Genomic DNA, 21,499 nt, shown 5'->3' with positions numbered 1-21,499 from the left:
AGGCTTTTAGCCAGTACCCAAGGAGGAGATGAAGGAAAGGAAAACAGAGCCGAGGCAGTTCAGCAGCAGCTACCAAGCCTCCACCTGAGAGTCCTAAAAATGGTAGGAAAAAGTGATTCCTGCAAGTAATCATCTGACCCCGCATAACGAAGCAAAGGTGATTCCAAACGGAGCAGGGGCCTGACAGATGCCTCAGTGCAATGAGCACAGTAAGAAATGCATTTTAGACATGTAAAAAATAGCTTAGTCACGCTTACCTAGGAAGCGCAAGGCCCTGGGTTCGGTCCCCAGCTCCGAAAAAAAGAACCAAAAAAAAAAAAAAATAGCTTAGTCAGAAACCCCACTACACCCAAGGCTGCACCTGCTAACCAGAGCCCAGTGATGTCACTCACTCAAGATAATCAGACACTCATAAACCCCATGACACCCACTGGACAGTACGTAAACAGAGACTAAGCAATGCTCTGGTCTGCCCTGCAGCTGGAGAGTCTCCCCCAGGATCCTGGCCCTTCCAGGATTGAGACTTTGTTAGAGGCTGGACCCGACCTTCAGCTAGGATACCTAGGACAAGGGAGCAGCGTTGGGGAGACAGGCTTAGGACCACAGTTAGGAATTTAGAGTGCGAACCTTGTGATGACCCTCAGCACAATAAAATATAACTTTTGTTACACTACTTGCTATACAAACCACACATTATCTACCTTCTTGCTCGAGACACTTGGGAGTTAAGAATCCTTGATGTTCTGACAGAGGACCTGGTACCCTTCTCAGCACCCACAGTGAAGCCCACAATCACTTAATTCATACGTGCAGGTGAAACACTGTCGTTTAAGTAAATCCAAAAATAATAGTAATTCAAAAGGAAAACCATGCTCAATGCTATTATCCAGGTCTAAGTTCAGAGGGCATTCCTTTCCATCAAATAAGGGAAAAATACGCCCAGGAATGGGAATGGGTTAGTGAGCTTAGGCGAGGAACCACAAAGGCACGATGCGAATAGTTGTTTAATTTCTCTTACGGCACCGGTTTTTCTCTCCAACACTCGTTCACTAGAAGTTCAGGTGGACAGGAGTTTCCAGTCTTTCCCAGCTAACGAGCTTGCTCCATGTGTTAATGCGGCATCCCCACTGGACATTCTGCATTCACTTCCCCCTCCCCTCATCAAGGGCGTCGGGACTTGGTGTCTTCGTTAAGATCTAGTGCACTACCAGGACATTATATAATTTTTCTGAGTTGTAACTCGAACCAGGACCTGTTCAGGGATTCCACCACCAAGCCTTGTTTAACACTTCTATGTTTCAAAGAAGGTGGAGACAACAGCCGTGCCCAGGCCTGGCACTAACTGCCACCAAAAGAACTAAGCTTGCCAAAACCTGGGAGCCAGAAGGGAACAGAAAACTAAGGAGACCCGGAGCTGTTGCGAGGGGGCGTGAGCAAGCGCCCTGAGGGCGTGGCCAGGCGCAGGGAGAACTGGGAACTGGGGCGGTGGCCAGGCGCGGGGAACCCTGGGAGCCGGGCGCGCGGAACCCTGGGAACTGGGGGTCGAGCTGTGGACGGACAAGGGATCGGGGGCGGGGCGAGGCGCGGGGAGACATGGGAACGGGGGGAGGAGCGGCCCAGCGCGCGAGCCTAACGGCTGAAGTCGAAGCGCGGGAGACTCCGCCGGTGAGGCTCCGCCTTGCGTGGGTTTGAACGAAGCTCCGCCCCGCACGCCACCAATCGGCGCTCGCGCGGCGGCGCCATGGCGACCCTTTGTGGGCACTGACTGATCCCGGGGCCAGACGGAGTGGCGGGTCTGCCTTGCGGCGCCGGTGAGTGTGTCGATGATTTGCTCCTTCGAGCCTCTGAGGCCTGGGCGGCGTCCATGCAGGCACCTCCAGGGCGGTCGGGTGGCGGCAGGGTCCTCGGCCCTCCTGGGCCGGCCGACCTTCGGCGCTCAGGACGACGCGGCGTGTTGAGTGACACATACCGAGAGCCGGAGCGGCGGGTCTGAGCTGGCCGTCCCGCCCTCCGCCCACGCTCCCCTGCTTCCGCTCTCTCTTCCTCCTGTGGCCTTTCCTCTCTCCTTTCTCCTCTGTCCCCCCTTCTTTGGTTCACCCCGCGTCGGTCCTCCGTCTCACCTTTCGGGCTGGCCGCCGGTGCTGTGCGTGTCCCTTAAGAGCTGCGCGTGGCCAGCAGTTTTGGGGGGACTGGACTTTGTCTGGCTTCTAGCCCCGAGCGTCTGTCTGCTAGCCAGAGACCGATTCCGAGAGGGCTGGGTGGACTCCGTGCAGTCGCCTGCCTGGTGAGTGTTGGCCTTGCTTTCTTTCCCTTTGTTTCTTGGATTTTAATTCCCCTGAGAAGTGTCTTGTGTTGCTTGTTCTTCCCCTACTGCAATAGACTCCACGTCCTTTTAAAATGATCATTTGTGGCCCAATAGATACTACCTGGAACGGCATCGGTGGAACTCGACTGGAACCAGGCTCTGTCTTCGGTAGCTTGTCCTGAGGCCAAATGGAACTAGGAAAAAAAGCTCCAGGAACCTTTTCTAAAGTTTTTCTCCCCTAGATAGGGTCACCAGGGAAGGGGCTTCTTCCAGAACTTGAAACGAATGTACAGCACCCGTATATTTTCTCCTGGTGGCCTTTGTATCTGACCTACCAGAAGACAGAGCTGAGCTTGCCGTTGATTTAAATGATTCTGGGAAACATTTTCTGCACGCAGAAAGTTTGATGTTTCATCAGCCTCCTGCATTGCAGCCTTGTTTGGTTTTATGGATGAAATTAAAAATGCATTCAGAAATCTCCCCCATTTTAGAGGTGCTAGTCTTAAAAGGAAGGAGATCAGGAAGGTTCCCTCAGATTGTCACTGGAACCTACCTTCAGGCATAAGAAAGTTCCACATCCTTCCAAGGGTAACTCTGCTAAAGGTTTTTTAGTAACCATTGATACAAAGTGTGAAGCGGACACAGTGGGACAAAAAACTCCCATCAAATGACCGTTAAGTTCATTGACCCAGCATTTTCCAACTTGTTCCTCTTCCAGTTGCACTTTGAGGAGGTACTTTAATGCAGTTGTGATTTGTTTATTTGTTTGTTTGTTTGTTTGTTTTGAGACAGGATTTCCTGCAGGCCAGGGTGGCCTCAGACTGACAGTGCAACCAGAAACAACCTTGCTCCCCTTCTCTCTGCTTCCCAAGTGTGCCACCATACCCAGCCCAGAAACCACTAACTTCTGGTTCTCCTTAAAACCCAGCATCAGATGAATGCTGGATTGTGGTTACAGTCCCAGCCCGAGTTGTGCTAGGTCTGCTCAGATAAAGCCAAGACTAATGGCTGGTCAGAGCCCAGGAAGCTGCATTTCCACATGGTCACTGAGGTAGGCCTGCTCCAAGATAGGATGGTTGTGGAGTCCTAGGCGGTCTCTTTACCTCAGATTGCTGTATGGGTAGTTAACATTCTCTTCCTCCTCACTGTCCACTGGCCTCTGCTGGCCTCAACACTGTGTCTGAGCTCCCAAGAGTTCCTGGCTCTTGTCACTCAGCCAGTGCTTGTGGGGGAGAAAGTCAGAGGACAGGATTGTGGGTTGACTTAGCTTTGGGTTGAAGGGATGTTACACATTTACCTAGACTTGAAAAGACCTTTTGGCCATCTGGAAGTGAGGTGTAAGATATGGAACATAATTTATACAGAATTTAGCAGGGAGAATTTCCTGTTATCTTTCATTAGAAGGATTAAGCAACATCAGGTCAGGCACACAAGGCCACAGGAAGCTGTGCCCAGGCGGGTACAGGAGAGCCCCTGTGCAGGCACCAGTTAGGGCTAGTCAGAACCTGTGCTGGTGATGCAGACCTTCACCCTCAGGCTCCCTCCTTCCTCTTGCTCTCTTGCTAGAAGCTACTCTGTCACCATCCTGTTCTCTATGACTGTGTTCTAGAGTGACAGATAAGCAAACAACAGTGTTTCATTCTGGGCTTAGTTATTTTACTTTTTTATTGGTGTGTGTGTACCTTCTGAGGCCGCAAGAGGACACTGGATCCAAGGAACTGGAGGTATAGGGAGTCATTAGCCATTGTGTGAGTTCTGGGTACCCAGCCTTTATCATGTGTCATTTCTCCAGCCACCTTCCTTGTTTAAAAATCTTTAAATGTGAGGATGATAATCAAGACAGAAGGACAGTATCTGCTCCTAGCAAGACAGGGAGTGTGTTGGTTAAACCCCTGCTGTGTAAGACTTGTCTAGACCCTAAGGGAAAGGGATAGAGAGCAGAGTTTAATTTGCAAAGTTAGTAAGTCAGGAGAAGCAGTTTGATGGCAAATATACACGGGGAGGTGAGTGCTTCTTAGAGAACAGTTCTTTGATGTGTTTATTAAGGCCTTCAAAATGTTTGCCCTGAGTCCTAAGACTAACCCAGAAATTAGGAGTACAGAAGTAAAGTATCAGGCACAGAAAACATTGTCTGTGGCTGGAACTACCTGGCGCTGGCTGCAGACTTGTTGGTGTGCTTGTGCATGGATGTAGGCACTCGTTTATTAGAAGTGATGACCCACTTGTTATATGGCATGATAAGCAGAACTCGCTGTGGACACAGCACAAGTGAGAACTAGGGCTGGAAGAAGAAAGGGTTAGAAGAAGGAATCTAGAGGATTTCTCAGAGTGTTTAGCTTATAGAGCCGCTCCCTTTCCTCTCCGGGGTTTAGGGTTTCTCTGTGTAAGAGCCTTGGAACTCACTTTGCAGACCAGATCACCCTTGGACTCACAGAAATCTGCCTGCCTCTGGCTCCTAGGTGCTGGGACTAAAGGCGTACACCTGGCTTTGTGGAACATTTGTTTTGTGATTTTTGATTCTCTTCCAGATTGTCTAGTGAGCTGTGGAAATAACCAGCTAAATAAGTGAGAACAGGCGGGGCTGTGTGTGTAGCAGGGCTTCTGTGGCCCGTTTTTCTCACCACTATTTAGTAGCCTTGAGGAGAGCTTTGCAGAGGGATGCCTGGGGTGGGCTAACTAGGTGATGAGCATCTCCTGTGAGTAACAAACAAATTTACAAAACTTGCAGAATTAAAACAGTTTTAATTTTATGATTTGGCAGAAACAGATGTCAGCCAGCAAAAATAGCTTCCCAGTTTGGCAGAAAAAGTGTTTTTTAAAGTCCTTGGTGAAAAATTCTGCCTTTTTGGTTTTCTGAGACAAGACTCTCACTGTTTCCTTGGCAGGCCTGGAGCTTGTATGTAAAACAGGCTGGCCTTGAACTGGTAGAGATCCACCTGCCTCTGGTGTGTTACCCCACCACACACCCTACAGTCTTTGCCCAATAGACTGGCTTTCCAGAAAGATAAAATCTTCACACCTATCTGGCATGGCCTTTTCACTGGCTTCCCCACGCTGTTGGTTCAGAGTACAGAACCTCATCTAATCCAGGGCTCCATATGCCCTCTTCCTCTCGTTATGGACTTGGTCACAGCAGGCTTCAACAGCCTTAGGATGAACTACAAGGGCCTTAATTAGACCGTAATGTATTGCTTACATCTGTGGTTGGCTGTGGTAGGTATTTGCCTCTTTGGTTAGTTCTGAGATCGCACCAGAGATGGTAGCTGTTATAGCCTGGTAAGAGGGGATTTGTTGGGCAGTTACTGCTTACACCTGGAGAGCCTTCTGTCTTCCAGGCTGTTCTTGTGTCAGTTTTGGGATCTGGCCATTGCAGATTATGGGTCAGTGTTGTTTCCTCTGCTCCAGCCAGCATTTGTATGTCTTCTCTTGTAAGACCACATGCTCTTGGGGCTTCCTTTTTAGGCAGGAGAACTTGTGATGTAGAGGGATTTTACAGCAGCATGGCTGATCTGGCAAGGGATCTGGCAAATTAGATCTGTTTGATCCAGTCTAGGAATGCAGACATAGCCTAGATTACCGTATGATCTAGCTGGAATACAGACAAGCCCTTAGGGCATACCTTGATTAAAGTTAGGGATTCCTAACACTGAAGATAAGGTTACTTTGTAGAAGGAAGTAGCAGTGTTTGAAAGTGATGTCTAATTGAGGGAGAGACAAAGTGATGTACCAGACAAAGATGTGACAGAATGAGTCAATTCTCATGAGAACAGCACAGGAAAGAGGCTACTTAAGGGCAGTGAGAGGGTGTGGTGTGTGTACACAGTAGTTTTGCAGAGGCAGGTTGCAGATAGAACAAGTTAGACACAGGTGAAGACAGAACATGTAGGAGAAGGAGCCAGAAGATCAGAAGATATTGCCAAACTTGTATGAGGTCAAGCACAGCAATTCAGTTAGAAGCCAAGAGAATCCAGATTGAATCAGTCAACCCGAAAGATTAGATCATATGGAGGCTAGGAGCTTCCAGTCCTAGGCCTAGGGGTAGTCAGTCAGTCCAAGCCATATATTTGAGGGGTGACGACAGGATGTTAGTGTAGCCCAAGCTGGATTTTAATGCCAGTGATCTTCTTGCCTTTTGAATACAGCGTTCATAAGTATGTGTTGCTGATTTTGGTGCACTTTGAGCCATCTCCAGATGTGAGGAGTCTCTGAAGCCTGTTTATCTTTTTCCTTTTTGTTTTTTTGTCTTGTGACCCTCAGTTTAATTAGGGTTGCTTTCGTTAATATAGGCTACTGGAGCATGGGCAACTTAACCTTTGGTGACTGCACCACTAAATTACTCCCTCCCCCAGCTACCTTTTGTGTGCACCTCTCATTCATGAAGGAATTGTAATGGAGTTCCATCTTGTGCACTCAACCACAGCCAGTCATGTTCAGACATTATTTCACAAAATTCCTGAATCTCTGGCTCTGTGATTCTTTCTGGCCAGCTTCCAGGACATTTCTGGGCCTTGGAACCCAGGGAGTGTTGATAATAGATGTCTGGTTAAGGGCTAGGCACTCACCAGTTCCTTATTCTTGGTATTTTGGCCATTTATGAGTCTGCGTTATCACCTGCCTTTTAATGAAGGAAAGGAGCTTACCACCAAAGTATAAATAGTATCTCAAGAGGGGTCAGAAAATTGGTAGTAAGAGACTATTTCCGTGTTCCAGCTCCACTCCCAGAGCTGAGGTGTAGATAGCAGATGCCTGCAGCAAGCTAGTTCTGGGCTCACCTGAGACCCTGCCACAATAGCTAAAGTATAGAGCAAATGAGGAAGATACCAGAAACCAGACACACACACACACACACACACACACACACACACACACACACACACACACACACACACGAGTGCACTATTTAGACCAGGCCAGCCTCTATTTCCTAGGTGCTGGGAGTATAAAGCATGTGCCACTATGGCAGGCAAATCCTTTTAAACCTTTATTGGATTTGGAGCTAGAAGTGGTATTGTGGTCAAAAACACTGCTGCTAGTCCAGGGAACCCTGTCTCCAGCACCCACATGACGACTCACACCTGGGAGGTCGTGGAGCCTTTGAGATGGGAGGCCTTGCTGAAAGTAAAACTAGGGGAAACTTTGAAGTTTTATACCTTGGCCCTACTTTCTCTCTGCTTCCTGTGTGCAGATGATACATGATCGCCCTGCTTCCTGATGACTACCAGGTTGGCCTTGCCCTCCCACTGCCCTGCCCTCCCTGTCACAGTGGACTGAATGTGTCCCTTCTTTAACTGCAAACCCAAACTAAGTTGCTTTTTCTCAGGGCATTGTATCATAGCAACAGAAAAATAACTAATATTACAGAAATTTCTTTTTTGGTGGTGGTAATAGGTGTGTTTAACAGGAGCTGTATTTAACATGCTGTTCTCTTGAAATCCTTCTGCATTCATCTCCAGAGTGGAGGGATTAGAAGAATGTGCCACTAATTACTAATGAAAATTAGATTTTTTTTATTTTTAAAAAACTAATTTCATGTTTAAAGCCACTTCAGGGTACATTTCTCTCCACTCTTTCAGGTAGGTTGGTGTGGGGTGTGTTGGGAGCCAGGCACTGTGTGACCGACCACACTTGTCTAGGCATGCTCTCACCTGAGATCTCCTGCCCCCACCCTCTGGCCAGCTAGTGTCTTGTCTTGCCATTGCATGAGTAGAAGGAGAATGGAATTGCCTGGGGTGTGGCCTCTGGAGACCAGCTTTTCTCTGGCCCATAATTCCAATGGGAGTCTTGGTCGTTTCAGCTGGATTGTTTCCAGTTTTGGGCAACTGTAAGAAGAGCACTATAAGCATTTTTGTGCAAGTTTTTACATGACTCTTAGCTTCCCTTTCACTGGAACAAATAGACTAAAGGTCATGTAATTATGTAAAGGTCGGAAGGAGACTTTGAAAGAAGAAAAGGTAGCTATAAAGAAATTCTAAAGTTCATGTAGTTAGGAGATTCAAATAAAAGTGTTTAGGTGCTAGAGAGGTGGCTCAGCAGCTTAAAGGTCTTGTCATACAAGCATAAAGACCAGAATTCCTGTCCCAGTACCTGGGATTTTGTTCTCTGGGTGTAGAGATGTCATCTTTTACTCTCAGCTCTGGAGAGGCTGAGGCAGGAGACTCACAGGCTCACTGTCAGCCTGTGCTACATACATAGTAAGATACTGACCGTCTCAAAGCAGCACCACCACCACCTTAATTAAGCCAAAGACATACTTCTCATTTGTGTTCATTTATCTGTTGATGAAAGAGATGCTGCAACTGAGCTTTGTTGTCTGCGACAGTGGCTATGCCTGAGCCACCTCTCAGATAGTGTCTCTGTATTGTCACCTCTTCTCTAGCTGTCAGGAACTGTCCTGGGAACTATCAGCCAGGAGGCTGAGATATGCTAGCTAAATGGTGTCTTTCTTGGTTCCCACAGGACAGGATGTTTGCTAGAGGCCTGAAGAGGAAATGTGGTGACCAGGAAGAAGGAGTAGAGGGTTTTGGCACTGTCCCTTCCTATAGCCTGCAGCGACAGTCACTCCTGGACATGTCCCTTGTGAAGCTCCAGCTCTGTCACATGCTAGTGGAGCCCAACCTCTGCCGCTCAGTCCTTATTGCCAACACAGTACGACAGATCCAGGAGGAAATGAGCCAGGATGGCGTGTGGCATGGGATGGCACCCCAGAGTGTAGAACGGGCACCAATTGACCGACTAGTATCCACAGAGATCCTGTGTCGTACAGTGAGGGGATCTGAGGGGGAGCACCCCACCTCAGAACTGGAAGACAGTCCCTTGCAAAGCTCAGCTTCCGAGCTTCCCATCGTTGGCTCAGCACAGGGGCAAAGGAACCCTCAGAGCAGCCTCTGGGAGATGGACAACCCACAAGAAAACCGGGGAAGCCTTCAGAAGTCCCTGGACCAGATATTTGAGACCCTGGAGAACAAAAACTCCAGTTCAGTGGAGGAACTCTTCTCAGATGTGGACAGCTCCTACTATGACCTGGACACAGTGCTAACAGGAATGATGACTGGGACCAAGTCCAGTCTCTGCAATGGTCTTGAGAGCTTTACTGCAGCCGCCCCTCCTCCCAGCTCCACTTGCAAGTCTGACCTGGCTGAACTGGACCACGTCGTAGAGATTCTGGTGGAGACCTGAGAGGACACCCCAGTGGGCCAAGGACAAGGCCACCACTCCCCCATGGAGCTCCATGTGCGGTGACCCAGAGACAGACAAGCACTTGTCCTAAGAGGGGCTCTGACTCTTGAGCCAGGGTCTCCACCTCTGTCTGACTATGAAATATCTGGGACAGATTTTCCTCTGCAAGGATCGCAGCCCTGGAGCTGCCTCAGGGCTAGTTAGTTCTTGGGGAGGACAGAACGGATGCATCTCAAGGAACTGAGCTAGCTCGCTCGCTGAAGGCTCTGGGCTCATTATCCTGTGTGTGACACTGGGGTGACTGGAGGATGGTGGGCCACAGCTGTGTCTAGTCTATTTTAAATTAGATAGGTGAACTTTCTAAAATTAAGTTTTATATGTTTTGGGCAATATTTTGTCTTAAGATATATTTTTTAAACTTTTTATACTTTAGATTTTTTTCAGCTATTTTCTTAAAAGTATATTTTTTCTACAAACATCCTCTGCTGCTACATTAGAAACATTTATAACCTAAATACGATTGGTGTGTCATTTTTAAGGTTTAAATAGAAAACTTTGAGTCTCTACACTTCCAAGGCAACTGTAAATGTAGCCGGCCAGGTGTTTACATGAGAGGCTCCATTATGGTCTACATTCCAGTAGAGCGCTTGAAGGGAACCATGCCCAGCCCCACTGCTCCCTCCTCCCTCACTGGGTCTGTCTGTAAGAGCTGTCTTCCCAGGCTTTCCTGTGCAGGGTGGTTTTATTTATGCCTATTTATATGTAAACGCACTGAGGGCTAAGGTCTTCTGTCTGGAAATCACAACACCGTTCTTCAGAGACTGTGGTGAGGCAGTGCCTTATGCAGGTCTTGTCCTTGGGTCCCCAGCCCAGCACTGTGTGACACGAGGACACGACATCCCAACAACAACCAGCACCACATGCTACATGTCAAGAGTATGCGTGGAGACTGCAGGGTGCCGGGCATGTGTGTGCTTAGAAAGGGTGTGCAGCCCACCATGTGCTCAATAGGAGTACCTGTGCTTGCTTGCTTTAAAATGGTGCTTGAACATTTTAAGGTTAAAAACAATCTGATTCTGTAACTTAGTGCTCCTCCATCCTGGGGTGGCCCCATGCTGTCTGCTTGGGTCTCATGGTCCCGATAACCAGATCACATGTCAGACCCCACCCCCACCCCACCATGCTTTTGTTTCTCTTGTGCTGTTCTTTTGGACGTCCCCACCTGAGCCTAAGAGGTTTTATTTTGTATGTGTTATGACTGTTCTTCACTATCAACAATGTAAACCTCACTTTATTAAAGGAATCCAGCAAATGGACTGTGTCAGCCTTTATCCATCTGATCCTCCAAGTGAGTAACCATCTGGTCAGTAGCAGACTAGGAACATCATAGGTGCTCCTGGCAGCCTGCTCTCAGCTGCTTTTGGTGCACACTGAGCTCAGCCTCTCATACTCGGTACTGCATGCACCTCGTAAAGTACCCCAGATGGGTACAAGATTGGACCCAACATTTAGATAGGGTAGGGTCCTACCTGGGTACTCTCTGAAGGTCTAATCAAAGTTAAGGGTTGGGGAAGGGAGTATCATCTTAAGTAGTGTGGCCATTGATATGTTGGCCCCCCCCATTCTTCAGTAAATAACATTCCACTCACACTTCTGCATGCAACCTAGTTAAACTAGGTCATATTTAAAAAAATGTTAACTAGGAAGGGTTCAGAGGGAGAAGGCATGTATGAATTGTACATTAAAGTCCCAAATACATGAACTTCACCCAGTACCTGTCATTGTTCCCACCTGCCTCCCTCTCGTTAACTAGTTGACTTCCATGTCTTGCCTTAGAGGTAGGAGGTTTGTGAAGGGGGGGGTCTCGTGTTAACTCTGGGTATCCGTGTTGAGAGCCGAATGCTGCTAAATTAAGAACACTTGACTCCCTGGTCTACAAAGAGACCCTGTCTCAAAAGAACCCTTGATTGTGAGGCACACCACTGTTGGGGAGACTGCTGCATGCTCCCATTCTAGGGCTCCATGTGTGCTGCCTTACTGCTGTCCCAGAGCTGAAGCAAGCCAGGTACTTAAAAGGACAGCCTCCAGGAGGCGCAGGCTCTGCCAAGGTCCCACCCTGCCTGCCCTTTCAGCCGGGTAGAAGACATGAGACAAGTCACTGCTGTGGAAGGCAGGAGTAGGAAGAGGGTCCAGGGCATGCAGCAGCACCCAAAGCAAAGCCAACAGCCAAGTAAGCTTTGAATCTAAGCCTCTTCCTGTTGGCCCAGAGCCTGGGTGAGGTTAGGGTCCTGGCTCTTGGTAAGGAAAGGGGATGGGACAAGTGTTTTCCCTGGCCAACCCTGCTGTGGAGGGTGGGAGGGGCAAGGGCTCGGAGGACTTGTTGCTTTTCAGAGCTGTGCCCTTTGGGAGTGCTGCACCCACTTCAGGCTTGGCTGTCTGGCAGCTGCCCACCTGGCTCTCACATTCTCTAGGGTGCTCCCGGGCAGCTTTACCTCTCCTGAAGCTGTTAGCCCAAGAGCAGGGTGCATTTCAGAGCGCTTGCAGGATGCTCTCTGGCTTACCTTTGTTCACCCCTGCCTTAGTGAACAGAGACTGCACACACCGATGGCGTATATGATGTTTTCAGACATCTAGGACAACTCTATGGAGCTGGTGGTGACCAGAGGCATTGCCAGGGTGGTTTTTACTTGAGAAGTGAGAACACTTAAAATCTTTGCGGTCATTTCTGAGAACGTGTGTATAAAAGACTTTCTCTGCATAGCTCCAATTTTCCTGGAATTTGCTCTGTAGACTAGGCTGCCCTCAAACTCAGATCCACCTCCCTCTGCCTTCCAGTGCCCAGCTTCATAATTCAGGGTGAAGATACTCCCAGTGTTCACTCTTACTGGACTTCCCGATTGTTGACCTGAGGCTGTACCCTTGGCTGACACCCCCATTTCCAATAGGTCCTGCTGACGGCCAGACTCTCAGCCTCTAAGGAGTTCACATTTTAAGACTCGACTCTAAGAGCGTGTGCACCTCTGTACCTGGCTGGCTGTACTCACCCGTCGCAGGACAGCCCAGATGGCACCATCTTGGACATTCACGTAAGCCTGGCTGCAGTAAACACCGTACTAGTTCTTCCACAGACAGATCCCATTTCCTTTATATAAACCCCGACCGGTAGGATCCTGGGTCACACGGTAGTTTTTAATTTGGGGAGAGAATCTTTATACCATTTCCCATAAGAGTTGTTCTAATTTGCATGTCTTGTTCTTGCCAGCTCGTCTTTATCCCAGCAGGACTGGATATGAGACTGCTTGACTGCATCTCTATGGCTGCTGCTGACAAGCATGCTTTGGCCATTGTGTGCTTTGTGAGAAGCGTTTCTACTAGTTTTCTCTCTTCGCGGTTACCTGACTTGCACACTTTCTTTGTAGCCAGCCGTACCTCTGTATCTGCAGCCACAAGGAAGCTCCAGCTTCCTCTTTTTTTTTTTTTTTGGTTCTTTTTTTCGGAGCTGGGGACTGAACCCAGGGCCTTGCGCTTCCTAGGTAAGCGCTCTACCACTGAGCTAAATCCCCAGCCCCTCCAGCTTCCTCTTACTAGGTGCTGGTCAGTGCTGCTTTCTGAAAACAGAGTTAAGGCAGCGTTCCTAAACACCTGGCACCCCCAAACCAACATCTGCTTCCCCAAAATAAAAAACAAAACCAAAAAGCCCCAGGTTATCCTTTTGTTCTAAGCCTCACACTATATGCCACCTAGTGGTGGCTGCATGTAAGGGCCAGAGGCTCAATGGCACTTCATTCTCCCCTCCTGACAGGAGCAGTTGCAGCACTCCATGTGTCCCCATGTCTGGACTGCTGTCTGGTCCTGGACAACTGGGTCGGGTCAGTCCATAGTGAGGCTGGTGTCCTGAGCAAGTCAGAGCCACAGTGGCCTCCCCAAGAGCTAATGAGTCAGCAAAAACACAGGCTTATACGGTCCTTTCTTTTTAATAAAAATTTACAAAATGTAGTGCAGCCTGCTTGTGTATGCCCCTGGAGTAGAACCCGTTTCAGCAGGTGACCAAGGAAGCTCATCCAGCTGTCTTCCCAGGACACCCAGTGTGTTCTCCTTCCCACCCTCCTACTCAGAGTAAAGCTTGTCCCTGAGGCTGTTGATGGCAGGATCTAACACAGAGACAGGTTAACTCCCCAGGAAACAGCACAGGGGTGGGGGCAGGAGGCGCAGGGCATGTTCCTGCCAGTGATCAGTAGCTACCTTCTGACTTCTGAAACTCATGGGTCCAACTGTGAGCCTGCAGGTAGGGGTCAACAGGCACCTGGTGCCAGCCTACGGTGTCCCCGGAAATTCCATGGGGGCTGGCTCTGCACAAAGACATTCCTTCTGTGCACCCTATCAGATCTGAGTGCATGTGTTTGACAGGTCCTAGGAAACTAACACGGCCCTGGGAAACAGTGCCACAGAATTCTCAAGTTCTAGTACCCAAGCAAACCAGTAAGAAAATGTAAAATGTCTCATAAAGGTACAAAGCACTCCGGCCTTTAGCAGACGTTGTTATTAAAGAATGCCATTTTCAGGTTGCGTGGAGTAAAGATCTTCTTCTGTGGGATGGTGATGTAGCGCCCATTCCCTTGGAGTGGTGTCTTCAGAAACAGACTGTAGGTAATCAGGCTGCCCTGTCTGCTGCCCGATGTCCCTGAGAGCTGAGAGGAAAGTGCTCATCAGTGTTTGACACTAGAGAAACCTGGAGAGGTACACCCATACCCCGAAGCCCTCAGCATTCTCTTCAGTCCCTCGTGTAGTTCAACCAGAGACTCATCCAGGTAGAGAGGGCTGAGGGCAGAGGCCACCAGAGTCTTCCAGCTGCCCTGGGTGGGTTTTACAAGTTCCCACCCTCAGAGCTGCTGCTGAGCACTGACCCGAGTTGTGTGGTGGAGGATGACCATTGTACACGTCCTGTGGCTCTAAGGTAACTGCAGCCTCCTTCAGGGGTTCCTGTCCTACAGAGCTGCCATACGGTCTTCTGGGGCCTCTAGCATCAGGCCCTGATAATTTAGTTCTAACTAAATGATGTCTTCTTGAGTGCCACACAGCCCATCATCAGCCCCCATGATATCAACCAAGGCTGCAGCCCACCTCAGCAGGGTGGCTTTACACACAGACCCTTGGGACCTCTTTCCTCCATTCCCCTCAACACTACAAAGCAGACCCCTGTGCACATCCATCCTCCAGCCATTGCTTCACCACCTTCTCCCCTGCACACACAGAGCCCTTCCTGAAATCCCTGCTTAGTGAGCAGAAGACAGGCCTGCTCTCCCTTCCTGCTGGGCCCTGCTGTCATCTGATGGGCTGGTTGCAGAAGGACCCGCAGCCTGAGAGAAGAGCTGCTCCTCAGATCCTGTAAGAGCTTCTGACCGTGCTCACCTTGGTCTGAATCAGGGCTTTGCAGTGGTGTAGGTGGAAACCACTGACTCCCAGCAGATCTTCAGGCTTTCTGCAGTCAGAACCTTCCAGATCATGACCCTGGTCTCCAGAAAGGCTCTAAGGAAAGAACCCTTCGTTACAACACCACCACCACTTTCATTTCATTTCATGAGCATTAACCTCAATTCTGAACACCCTGGGCCCCCCATGGGTTGGGCTTACTGACTCCCTCCCAGCCTTGCCTGCTGCCTGCCTGACGTCCCTGGGCTCCTCAGCCTTCCAGCTGTGGCTTGAACGTGTCTCTAAACACTGAGGTGCCGTAAACCGAATTCCTACCCCCATATGTTAATTGCACATAGAGGGGAACTCTGGGGAGTGATTGAGTTTAGAGGAGGTTGTCAGAATGCTGCCTCCATGGTGGCATTAGTGTCTTTGTGAGCATGGCGACTACAACTGGTATGGCTGCTGGGTCTCACCCGTGCTGGTGAGCCACGGTAAGGGATCAAGAAGCTGAAGCCGGTGTAGCAGCAGCTTCTGCACGTCCAGAACTATGACCCACATGAATGTGTGAATGTTTTAAACCTATCTGGTCTCGGATATTTCATTACAGCAGCAGAAAAAGGACTAAGACACTGCTCTACAGAATATCCTCATGGTCACCTCACCTCAAGGAAGACCAATTGCCTGCAGCTGCCCGGCTGGAGCCTGCTACTCCAGAACCCTGTTTTCCTAGCCTTCAGGTTCAACTGTTCCTGCATCACGAGGCCAGGCTGATCTATCTCCTAGGTGGGCTGTGGGTGGTAGGGGAGTGTTCTCCCAGCTCCTCACTCACTCCCTGACTAGCCTAGTGGCCTTGGGCTGATAAAGTGACCAGCCTACACTGTTGCCTTCACCAGGGCCAAGCTGCCTCCAGTCTTGGTCTCTTGAAGTTTCCCTCTTGAAAACTTTGCAGAATATTTTTTTTCTTTTCTTTTTTTCGGAGCTGGGGACCAAACCCAGGGCCTTGTGCTTGCTAGGCAAGCGCTCTACCACTGAGCTAAATCCCCAACCCCTAGCAGAATATTTAAGAATGAAAAGACTTTTGCCACCTGACCTCTGGCAGGTGGCCTCGCTCTGAGGTGTAATGGCTCTGGAAACTCAGGAGCTTAACCTGTGCATGCTTTACTGCCCACTGCCGTCCTCTGGCCACTTCCCGAGCCTTTCTCTCCTGCTGTTCTGCCCTGACTTGACTGGCTCTTACATCAAGTATCAGGGTTTCTTCTTGGGACCACCATATGTCTAGGGGGCCACCCAGTGGCTTCAACCCTCACCTAAGGCAAACACCTCTCAAGGGAAACACCAAGCCAAGCCACCACATTGCTGTAGGTGTCTTAAATACGCCCAATCCCACAAATGCCGCATATCCATATAGAATGTGCCCTCACCCCCCACCCTGGCCCTACATGCACCATCGGCAGGTGTCCCACCCCTGCCCATCCCGCCCCATGCCCACCCTTCTCCTCCTCCTCCTGCTTCCTTTAACATCCACCGAGGGGCCGTCCACCCACAGGGTAGCGCTTCCTGCACTACCCTGCTGCAACCCAGCATCCCCACCTCCTCCTAACCTGCTGCTTACTGTCTCCTCCTGCAGGTTGGTGTATACTCTCCTGCTGGAGTCCTGCACATGTCTACGGAGAGCATGCTACCCAAGGTAGGCAGGACACCCCACCGTTCTCAGGCTACACTCCAGGCTCATTCTGATGAATGAGTGATAGCAAGACCTTGTGACAGTCAGTCTTCCCAGTGCTGGGAGCAGGCAGCTATCCCTACTACAGTCTCTGTTCGACACCACCCACCCAGTCCCAAGTGTGTCGTGCCAGTACAGCTGGCACGGTGCAGTCTCTACCTCCCTGTGGGCATTTCTTAAGAGTGAAAAGATTCCCACACACTCCCATGCTGGGCGCCTGTGGTCAGCTGATGGCTTTTCGGAAGTGATCGGATCCTGAGGGCTCCGCATTCATGCGTGATATTTATGGTATTAATCCGCCAGTGGGTCATAATCCAACAGCATTATTGAGAAGTGAAGGAGGTTTTAGGGGTCAGGCCTGGTTGTAGGAAGTGCGGTGGCATGGGAGGTGTGTCCTTGAGGGCTACAGCTTGCCTCAGACACCCTTCACCTCACCACAGGCTCGGAAACATGGAGCCAGTCCACTACAGGCTGAAGTTGCTCACATGGGAACCAACACAACTCTTTTTCTTCTTCAGTTATACGTGTCACCACAGCCAGCAGAGACTGGCTGTCCCCTGACCCCAGCCTCCTTACCTTCTGAGCAGCATCTATGCCAAGGACAGGAAAGAGGTTTTCCCGGCAGTGAGATTCACTCCAGAGACACCTCGATGCAGACACGGTGTCGGTGTTCTGAAGGGCTCTCCAGAGTTTCCTAGATTCGGAACTGGGGGAAAGATACACTCATGACAAGACGCTTGAAAGCCTTCCAAACAATCCCTGACCCCCAGCCCCAGCTCTCCTCTCTTGTTAACCCAACATTCATTACCAACATGTCCTCCCTCATATCTGTCCACATGGGCTATGTATCTTCTTGGAGAAGCCCTGAGGCCACATTTACTGGGGGTGTTATTCAAGCAAGTGTTTACAACCGTACTGGTCACAGATCAGACACAGACAAACTGGGATGCATGCTCAGGGAGTCAGTGAAGAAACACAGAGGAACGTGAACTGTGGCTGTGAATGCTGTGTGCTACAATGTGACAAATGCTGGATTATCTCCCTTTTTCCAAACACTCAAGTGTTTCTGAACATACAGGAGTCTTCTGCCCTAAAGTAATACCCATCCTCCTGTCCCAGTGTGTCTAGCCTTGCCAGGCCTGACTCCTGGGCCACCCTCGGCCTCTGAAGAACTTGTCTGTGGCACAGCCACCACTAGCTGGCTGGGGATGCCCAACGGCAGGCTTTCCCGGTAGACTAAGCTTTACAGGAGTGCCAGACAGCTGGGCATTGTTGGTCGAAGCCTTGGCCTCTGTGGAGGGTCTTCTGGGCAGGTTCTGGGTTGGCCCAGCATGGTGGTCAAGTAAATATGACAAGAACCCAGAGTCTGACAAGGTTCTGAAATGCCCGGGCCTGCTCAGACCGTGAAGCACACCAGCCAGCTTTCCCTGGGTCTCGTGGGATAGAGCCTTCACACCCTACTTTCTCTTCACTCAGAGCCTCAAGGCAAATTCTCTTCAGCATCTCAGACCCTTAACATTGTTACTGTCGGTTGAGAGCATGTAACAATGCTTCCAGGGCCAGCCAAACACAGCTGTGTGTGACTTTCTCCGGAGGCACACACAGCACACACAAGGTAACCCTGAAGGTCAGCGTGTTCCTAAGGTGCTTCCCATGATTGGGGCTGAGGGTCACAGGGTGTCAGGGACCACGGGGCCTAGCAGCAGCCGGTCAAGGCCACACCAGGGCACTACTGGAGTGTCCATCTGTGCCGCCAGTCCCTCTGGAATGCTGTGGCCCACAAGTGCGACAGGGACATTGTTAGGAACATCCTAAAAGCTTTGTGAAACCACATTAGCACACAAAACACGAAGTCACAGCACCAACCCTTGGTTATGATCTAAGTTCGTTACCACAGTCTAGGCACAGGTGCAGTTTCTTCGCTGCCTGTTTCTAAGAAACGGTCCAAAGAACAAACGTCTTCGGTTGCCTGTTCCACCGGGACTTCTTGAAACGCAAGCCTGAAAACCTTCTCGTAGCTGAGAATGGACTGGAAAGGAAAAGCATCCCAACATTAGGAGCGATGTGTACATTAGGTTACCTCGTTCCAAACACTCGACTCTAATGTAAATGTATTTTGTCCCTGGTTGCTCAACTGGTGTGGCCATCACTGATGACCAATGACGTCACTCCTCAGACTCTCCAGGCTGTGTAAAAGTTGTGAAAACCATGGGCTTGCACGTCTAAAACTGTGTCAGGGACACGTGGGGGAACGCTCTCCCCGCTTCCCATGTGAAGGGGCTGAGAAGTCCGTGTGAACGACGTGGGGACATACTTCAGCATGGAAGGGTGAGGCAGTTGGGGTGCTGTGGACAGTCTGAGTCAGGTGGTGGCACAGAGGGGGCTGGCAGGTGTTTAGGCTTAGGGTGTCACCTGTGCTCGTGTGCTGCAGCCCAGCTGGGTGCCCTTTCCTATACATACCTAGTCTTATCTGTAAATTTCCCATCATGCACAGCTGTTTCCTAACACTTCAATCAAGGTGGAGAAGGTGCTCATTTCCGAAAGGTTAAGGTGCAGCTGACTTCAGGAAGCGTGGTCCTCGCTGGAGGTCTCAGTAGCAGGCTACCCAGCCCCCTTCCCCTCCTTTCTACGCATACTTATCCTGTGGTCTGTGGTTTGGGGTGAGACACTGGGGAGGAGAATGTCTCGGAGGCAGTCAAGAAGGCAAAGGTGTGGTGAGCTCTAAGGGCTGTGGGACCCTGTGTGAGTCCCTTTTTAGTTTATTTTTCAAGACGACTTTCCTCTTGTTAGCCCTGGCTGTCCTGGAACTCTGTGGATCAGGCTGGCCTCGAACTTCGAGGACCACCTGCCTCTGCCTCCTGAGTGTTGGGATTAAGGGAGGCTGGTGCCAGGTTTCCTTGTCTTCCTCCTAAGCAGAGGACAGTCAGCCACACAGCAAAAAGACAAACTAGGTGAGAAGAGACAACTCCAAAGCTAGCCAGACTCCCGCACCCCCAGTGCACAGAGGCCTGGGCAAAGTCTAATTATACTAAATACTTCCCACTCAACCACAGAAATACCTCTGAAGACGGGCCAGCAGCAGTTCCTGTCACCCAGGGTCCACCCTGCTGCACCTGGCAAGAACCGCCCTCTTTAGGTGTGGAAGGGGTTCTCAGCGGCTGACATTCCGCGGCCCTTCCCAGGAGTTCAAAAGACTGAGAAAACTCCTCAGACTTAGCTGAAGACTCTTGGAAGCCTTCGAACTCTCCCCACCCGCCGCCGAGCTCCCCTGGGTGTGGACGGCTGGAGGAAAGACCCTCATCCAGCCTGGAGCTGTTAGCATTGGCGTCCGGCAGAATCACGGGACCGTCGTAGCCGATCCTCCTCCGTTCCAAACTATCACCACTCTGTCCTCCGGCTGTCGGGTGGAGGGACCCCTCTCCAAGTTCCTCTGCGAGGTCACTCACTGACTCTCTCCCCACCTCCCGCCCGCCTTGCATCTTGGTGTGGCCAGGCCAGCCGACCCGAAGGAAAGCTGCTCAGAAAACATGCAGCTGCTGAGCTGGAGTTGCCCAGGGCTTCCTGGGAGCGTTCACGTGCCTCTGTGGAGTCGACCCCGCCTGGCACGCGAGGGGGACCAGTCCGGCACGGGGGCGTGTCCTAGGGCCAAACAAGTGAGGCGAAGGAGGGCCTGTGGGCAGACGTAGGTCCTGGTGGATGAACCGCAGAACCCAGACTGCGAGACCGGAGGCTGAGGGTAGGGAGCTTGGGGATCGCGTCCCAGACGGGAGTCTCGCGGGCTCCGGGACCAGGTCCGAGGCTCAATCGCAGGGGTCCTGGGCTCCCAGAGGCCCACAAGGCGCACACCCACCTTCGCCGCCGCGACGCGCCTCCCGGCGCCGGGCGGGGAGATACCTACAGCCAGCTTAGCCGGCAGCCAGCGCCTCGCGTTGCCCGGCAACGATGCGCGCCCGCAGGCTTCCGGCGTGCTTCAAGTGTCGTCAGCACGCCACCGTGTGGCGTGGCCAACAGCGCCCCGCCCATGCCCGTCCTCTCCAGCCTCTTTCGGGACGCCACTTGCAGAGGGGAGGATGCTGGCTGCACTGCAGTGGGATCCAGCCTGCTACCGTGGTGACCGGCCTTACTACCTCCCCCACCCTACAAATGTCGGTGGCAGTGGTTCTCACTTTATTATGGTGCCCAATGCCTGTGTGTCCGATGTGTCCTTTACAGTAGCATACCTGGCCCCGGAGTCATCCCACACCCTCAGGCCCTGGTTCCTTGTGCTCCTATAGGATGCTTTTTCAAGACTGGAAGCTATGGAAAACTCCCTGATTTAGTCCAGTTCCAGATCACATTCCCTTGTACAAGAATGAGAGCCTATTGCCTGCAGAGTAGGAGAGCCACTGTCCTCCCTCATGTACTCACAATCTGGGCCGGGTCACCAGCCTGTCCCAGGGCAGAGCAGGGTCAGTCTTGGCCATGGACAGGCAGAGTCCACGGGCTCCTGCAGGGACCTGATAAACTAACCTTGCCCCTCTCCCAGCCCCCAGCCACAGAAATCCTTGGCCCCTTCCTATTTGTCCCCTTTCTGAGCTTTATGAAGTCAGCCTTCAGCCTGTCACATCTCTACCTTAGTCACCCTAGACTAGCAGCCATTAACAACCTCCCCTGGGAAAAGAGGTGGGTCAGGCCTGCATCTAAACCCAACTTCAGCCCCTTCCTCTGTACTCAGATTTCCCCCTGGACTTCCCTAGGTCCGGCTCTGCCCTTCATGTGAATTACTCAGTCCCTCATCCCCTGCATCCTCAGAAGAACTACTGGAAAATTTGATTTAAAAGTGACAAGATGAGATCATTCGCTGCGTCTTGGACCACAGCCTTCCCCATTCCCCTGGGCAGACC

At 50.8% G+C, this 21,499-nt stretch overlaps 2 protein-coding genes across 5 annotated transcripts; one reads left to right on the top strand and one right to left on the bottom strand.

The window, feature by feature from the left end:
• The first annotated feature begins 1,530 nt into the window (after positions 1 to 1,530).
• Positions 1,531 to 10,793, top strand: Cdca4 (cell division cycle associated 4). 4 transcript variants are annotated; one of them, XM_039112764.2, is made up of 3 exons: positions 1,583 to 1,811; positions 3,098 to 3,356; positions 8,762 to 10,793. In XM_039112764.2, the coding sequence occupies exons 2-3, from the start codon at positions 3,345 to 3,347 to the stop codon at positions 9,479 to 9,481; spliced, it is 732 nt and encodes a 243-aa protein (XP_038968692.1). In that variant the 5' UTR covers positions 1,583 to 1,811; positions 3,098 to 3,344; the 3' UTR covers positions 9,482 to 10,793. The 4 variants fall into 4 exon arrangements, with proteins under 4 accessions (NP_001032291.1, XP_038968692.1, XP_038968691.1 ...); XM_039112763.2 differs by having other exon boundaries at positions 1,583 to 2,284; NM_001037214.1 differs by lacking the exon at positions 3,098 to 3,356 and having other exon boundaries at positions 1,531 to 1,811.
• Positions 10,794 to 13,439: 2,646 nt separating this feature from the next.
• On the bottom strand, positions 13,440 to 20,236 carry Clba1 (clathrin binding box of aftiphilin containing 1). The gene is made up of 5 exons (NM_001008377.1): positions 19,676 to 20,236; positions 18,509 to 18,645; positions 17,193 to 17,322; positions 14,891 to 15,007; positions 13,440 to 14,169 (listed from the first exon to the last, which is right to left on the bottom strand). Exons 1-5 carry the CDS (start codon positions 20,093 to 20,095, stop codon positions 14,008 to 14,010), a joined length of 966 nt encoding a protein of 321 aa, NP_001008378.1. The 5' UTR covers positions 20,096 to 20,236; the 3' UTR covers positions 13,440 to 14,007.
• Between the last annotated feature and the right edge of the window lie 1,263 nt (positions 20,237 to 21,499).

Source organism: Rattus norvegicus, chromosome 6, assembly GCF_036323735.1.
Source record: "Rattus norvegicus strain BN/NHsdMcwi chromosome 6, GRCr8, whole genome shotgun sequence".
NCBI lineage: Eukaryota > Metazoa > Chordata > Mammalia > Rodentia > Muridae > Rattus > Rattus norvegicus.
The sequence above is the reverse complement of the archived record's forward strand: the minus strand, read 5'-3'. Positions and strand labels throughout refer to the sequence as shown.

Coding starts and splice junctions, on each gene's coding strand:
- Clba1 (NM_001008377.1), bottom strand. CDS start 20,095: ATGCAAGGCGGGCGGGAGGTGGGGAGAGAGTCAGTGAGTGACCTCGCA. Junction 17,323..18,508: donor GCACCTGTGCCTAGACTGTG/GTAACGAACTTA, acceptor TCTTTCCCCCAG/TTCCGAATCTAGGAAACTCT. Junction 14,170..14,890: donor AAGCCCTGATTCAGACCAAG/GTGAGCACGGTC, acceptor CTTTCCTCTCAG/CTCTCAGGGACATCGGGCAG.